Source organism: Giraffa tippelskirchi, chromosome 5 (genome assembly GCF_054371585.1).
Source record: "Giraffa tippelskirchi isolate mGirTip1 chromosome 5, T2T-mGirTip1v1.2.pri, whole genome shotgun sequence".
NCBI classification, from domain to species: Eukaryota; Metazoa; Chordata; class Mammalia; order Artiodactyla; family Giraffidae; genus Giraffa; species Giraffa tippelskirchi.
Genome location: NC_137279.1, coordinates 73931337 through 73937185, shown reverse-complemented (window position 1 = coordinate 73937185; position 5849 = coordinate 73931337). Strand labels below are relative to the sequence as shown.

The 5849-nt window shown below is 43.8% G+C and overlaps 1 protein-coding gene across 1 annotated transcript; it reads left to right on the top strand.

Annotated features, from left to right (window-relative positions):
- Nucleotides 1-1933: 1933 nt before the first annotated feature.
- On the top strand, nt 1934-5849 carry LOC145506193 (ubiquitin-conjugating enzyme E2 N-like). The gene is made up of 2 exons (XM_081490221.1): nt 1934-2141; nt 5599-5849. Exons 1-2 carry the CDS (start codon nt 1934-1936, stop codon nt 5847-5849), a joined length of 459 nt encoding a protein of 152 aa, XP_081346347.1.

Here is a 5849-nt window from a genome sequence, read left to right as displayed (position 1 = left end):
CAAGAGTGCTGAAGTGGTTTGCCGTTCCCTTCTTCAGTGGACCAGGTTTTGTCAAAATTGAGATTTAAATTGAAGTAGGGAAAACCACTAGGTCATTCATGTATGACCTAAATCAAATCCCCTACAATTATGCAGTGGACGTGACAAGTAGATTCAAGGGGTTAGATCTGATAGAGTGCCTGAAGAACTATGGACAGAGTTTCTTAACACTGAACAGGAGCCGGTGATCAAAATCAACCCCGAGAAAAAGAAATGCAAAAAGCTAAAATGACTGTCTGGGGAGCTTATAAATAGCTGGGAAAAGAAGACAAGCAAAAAGCAAAGGAGAAAATGAAAGACATATCCATCTGAATGCAGAGTTCCAAAGAATAGCAAGGAGAGATAAGAAAGACTTCCTAAGAGAATAGTATAAAGAAATAGAGGGAAACAATAGAATGGGAAAGACTAGAGATCTCTTCAAGAAAATTAGAGATACCAAGGGAACATTTCATGCAAAGATGGGCACAGTAAAGGACAGAAATGGTATGGACCTAACACAAGTAGAAGATATTAAAAAGAGGTGGTAAGAATACACAGATACAAAAGCGATTGTCATGACCCAGATAACCACGATGGCATGATTACTCACCTAGAGCCAGACATCCTGGAATGTGAAGTCAAGTGGGCCTTAGGAAGCCTCACTGCGAACATAGCTAGTGGACGTGATGGAACTCCAGTTGAGCTATTTCAAATCCTAAAAGATGATGCTGTTATAGTACTGCACTCTGTATGCCAACAAATTTGGAAAACTCAGCAGTGGCCACAGGACTGGAAGAGGTCAGTTTTCATTCCAATCCCAAAGAAAGGCAATGCCAAAGAATGCTCAAACTACCACACAATAGCACTCATTTCACATGCTAGCAAAGTAATGCTCAAAATCCTTCAAGCTAGGCCTCAACAGTATGTGAACCGAGAACTTCCAGATGTACAAGCTGGATTTATAAAAGACAGAGAAACCACAGATCAAATTGCAAACATCTGTTGGATCATCAAAAAAGCTAGAGAATTCCAGAAAAACATCTACTTCTCCTTCATTGACTATGTCAAAGCCTTTGACTATGTCGATCACAACAAACTATGGAAAATTCTTAAAGAGATGGGGATACCAGACCACCTTACCTGCCTCCTGAGAAACCCGGACAATGCAGGTCCAGAAGCAACAGTCAGAACTGAACATGGAACAAAGGACTGGTTCCAAATTGGGAAAGGATTATGTCAAGGCTGTATACTGTCACCCTGCTTATTTAACTTACATGCAGAGTACATCATGCAAAATGCTGGGCTGGATGAAGCACAAGCTGGAATCAAGATTGCTGGGAAAAATATCAATAACCTCAGATATGCAGATGACACCACCCTTATGGCAGAGAGCAAAGAGGAACTAAAGGGTCTCTTGATGAAGGTGAAAGAGGAAAGTGAAAAATCTAGCTTAAAACTCAACATTCAAAAAACTAAGATTATTGCATCTTAGCCTCATCACTTCATGGCAAATAGATGGGGAAAAAATGGAAAAAGTGACAGACTTTATTTTCTTGGGCTCCAAAATCACTGCAGATGGTGATCTCAGGCATGAAATTAAAAGACACTTGCTCCTTGGAAGAAAAACTATGACAAACCTAGACAGTGTATTAAAAATCAGAGACATTACTTTGCTGACAACGGTCTGTCTAGTCAAAGCTATGGTTTTTCCAGTAGTCGTGTATGGATGTGAGAGTTGGACCTTAAAGAAGGCTGAGCGCTGAAGGATTGATGCTTTTGAACTGTGGTATTGGAGAAGACTCTTGAAAGTCCCTTGGACTGCAAGATCAAAGCAGTCAATCCAGGGACTTCCACTCGTGCGTGACGCAAGCGGAGCCAGAGATGAGACCAGAGGCCGAACTAGGGATCTGATGAGATGGCCGGGCTGCCCCACAGAATTATCAAGGAAACCCAGAGTTTGCTGGCAGAACCAGTTCCTGGCATTAAAGCAGAACCAGATGAGAGCAAAGCCCATTATTTTCATGTGGTCATTGCTGGCCCTCAGGATTCCCCCTTTAGGGGAGGGACTTTTAAACTTGAACTATTCCTTCCAGAAGAATACCCAATGGCAGCCCCTAAAGTACATTTTCTGTACAATGTCACGAATCTCTGTCCATAGTTCATCAGGCACTCTGTCTATCAGGTCTAGTCCCTTAAATCTATTTGTCACTTCCACTGTATACTCATAAGGGATTTGATATAGGTCATACCTGAATGGACTAGTGGTTTTCCCTACTTTCTTCAATTTAAGTCTGAATTTGGCAATAAGCAGTTCATGATCTGAGCCACAGTCTGCTCCTGGTCTTGTTTTTGCTGACTGTATAGAGCTTCTCCATCTTTGGCTGCAAAGAATATAATCAATCTGATTTCGGTGTTGACCATCTGGTGATGTCCACGTATAGAGTCTTCTCTTGTGTTGTTGGAAGAGGGTGTTTGCTATTACCAGTGCGTTCTCGTGGTAAAACTCTATCAGCCTTTGCCCTGCTTCATTCTGTACTCCAAGGCCAAACTTGCCTGTTACGCCAGGTGTTTCTTGACTTCCTACTTTTGCATTCCAGTCCTCTATAACAAAAAGGACATCATTTTTGGGTGTTAGTTCTAGAAGGTCTTGTAGGTCTTCATAGAACTGTTCAACTTCAGCTTCTTCAGTGTTACTGGTCGGGGCATAGACTTGGATTACCGTGATATTGAATGGTTTGCCTTGGAAACAAACAGAGATCATTCTATCGTTTTTGAGATTGCATCCAAGTACTGCATTTTGGACTCTTTTGTTGACCATGATGGCTACTCCATTTCTTCTAAGGGATTCTTGCCCACAATAGTAGATATAATGGTCATCTGAGTTAAATTCACCCATTCCAGTCCATCTTAGTTCACCAATTCCTAGAATGTCAACGTTCACTCTTGCCATCTCCTGTTTGACCACCTCCAATTTGCCTTGATTCATGGACCTAGCATTCCAGGTTCCTATGCAATATTGCTCTTTACAGCATCGGACTTTGCGTCTATCACCAGTCACATCCACAGTTGGGTATCGTTTTTGCTGTGGCTCCATCCCATCATTCTTTCTGGAGTTATTTCTCCACTGATCTCCATTAGCATATTGGGCACCTACTGACCTGGGGAGTTCATCTTTCAGTGTCCTATCTTTTTGCCTTTTCATACTGTTCATGGGGTTCTCAAGGCAAGAATACTGAAGTGGTTTGCCATGCCCTTCTCCAGTGGACCACATTCTGTCAGACCTCTCCACCATGACCCATCCGTCTTGGGTGGCCCCACACGGCATGGTTTAGTTTCATTGAGATAGACAAGGCTGTGGTCCGTGTGATCAGATTAGCTAGTTTTCTGTAATTTTAGTTTCAGTGTGTCTGCCCTCTGATGCCCTCTCGCAACACTTACCGTCTTACTTGGGTTTCTCTTACCTTGGGCCTTGGGTAATTCCTCTTGCCGCCCCTGGCCCCCAGCCCCCAGCCCCCGGCCCAGCCTAGCCCCTCTCGGCCGCCGCCCCCAGCTCCCAGCCCCCTGTCCGGCCTAGCTCCTCTTGGCCACGCTTCTACGCCGAGCAGAGGGTCGTGACATTGTACAGGAGACAGGGATCAAGACAATCCCCATGGAAAAGAAATGCAAAAAAGCAAAATGGCTGTCTGAGGAGGCCTTACAGGTAGCTGGGAAGAGAAGAGAAGTGAAAAGCAAAGGAGAAAAGGAAAGATATTCTCATCTGAATGCAGAGTTCCAAAGAATAGCAAGGAGAGATAAGAAAGCCTTCCTCAGCGATCAGTGCAAAGAAATAGAGGAAAACAACAGATTGGGAAAGACTAGAGATCTCTTCAAGAAAATTAGAGACACCAAAGGAACATTTCATGCAGAGATAGGCTCGATAAAGGACAGAAATAGTATGGACCTAACAGAAGCAGAAGATATTAAGAAGAGGCAGCAAGAATACAGAGAAGAACTGTACAAAAAACATCTTCACGACCCAGATAATCACAATGGTGTGATCACTCACCTAGAGCCAGACATCCTGCAATGTGAAGTCAAGTGGGCCTTAGAAAGCATCACTACGAACAAAGCTAGTGGAGGTGATGGAATTCCAGTTGAGCTATTTCAAATCCTCAGAGGTGATGCTGTGAAAGTGCTGCACTCGATATGCCAGCAAATTTGGAAAACTCAGCAGTGGCCACAGGACTGGAAAAGGTCAGTTTTCGTTCCAATCCCAAAGAAAGACAATGCCAAAGAATGCTCAATCTACTGCACAATTGCACTCATCTCACATGCTAGTAAAGCAATGCTCAAAATTCTCCAAGCCAGGCTTCAGCAATACGTGAACCGTGAACTTCCAGATGTTCAAGCTGGTTTTAGAAAAGGCAGAGGAACCAGAGATCAAATTGCCAATATCCGCTGGATCATCGAAAAAGCAAGAGAGTTCCAGAAAAACATCTATTTCTGCTTTATTGACTATGCCAAAGCCTTTGACTGTGTGGATCACAACAAACTGCGGAAAATTCTGAAAGAGATGGGAATACCAGACCATCTGACCTGCCTCTTGAGAAACCTGTATGCAGGTCAGGAAGCAAGTTAGAACTGGACATGGAACAACAGACTGGTTCCAAATAGGAAGAGGAGCACGTCAAGGCTGTATATTGTCACCCTGCTTATTTAACTTATGTGCAGAGTACATCATGAGAAACGCTGGGCTGGAAGAAACACAAGCTGGCATCAAGATTGCTGGGAGAAATATCAATAACCTCAGATATGCGGATGACAACACCCTTATGGCAGAAAGTGAAGAAGAACTAAAGAGCCTCTTGATGAAGGTGAAAGAGGAGAGTGAAAAAGTTGGCTTAAAGCTCAATGTTCAGAAAACTAAGATCATGGCATCTGGTCCCATCACTTCATGGGAAATAGATGGGGAAACAGTGGAAACTGTCAGACTTTATTTTGGGGGGCTCCAAAATCACTGCAGATGCTGATTGCAGCCATGAAATTAAAAGACGCTTACTCCTTGGAAGGAAGGTTATGCCCAACCTAGATAGCATATTTAAAAGCAGAGACATTACTTTGCCAACAAAGGTCCGTCTAGTCAAGGCTATGGTTTTTCCAGTGGTTATGTATGGATGTGAGAGTTGGACGGTGAAGAAAGCTGAGCGCCGAAGAATTGATGCTTTTGAGCTGTGGTGTTGGAGAAGACTCTTGAGAGTCCCTTGGACTGGAAGGAGATCCAGTCAATCCATCCTAAAGGAGATCAATCCTGGGTGTTCATTGGAAGGCCTGATGTTGAAGCTGAAACTCCAATACTTTGGCCACCTCATGCGAAGGGTTGACTCATTGGAAAAGACCCTAATGCTGGGTAGGATTGGGGGCGGGAGGAGAAGGGGATGACAGAGGATGAGATGGTTGGATGGCATCACCGACTCGATGGACATGGGTTTGGGTAGACTCCGGGAGTTGGTGATGGACAGAGAGGCCTGGCGTGGTGCAATTCATGGGGTCGCAAAGAGTCGGACACGACTGAGCGACTGAACTGAATTGAACTGAAAGTACATTTCATGACCAAAATTTATCATCCTAGTATAGACAAGTTGGGAAAAATATGTTTAGATATTTTGAAAGATAAGTGGTCCCCAGCACTGCAGATCCGCACAGTTCTGCTATGGATCCAGGCTTTGTTTAGTGCTCCCAATCCAGATGATCCATTAGCAAATGATGTAGCAGAGCAATGGAAGACCAACGAAGCCCAAGCCATAGAAACAGCTAGAGCACGGACTAGGCTATATGCCATGAATAATATTTAA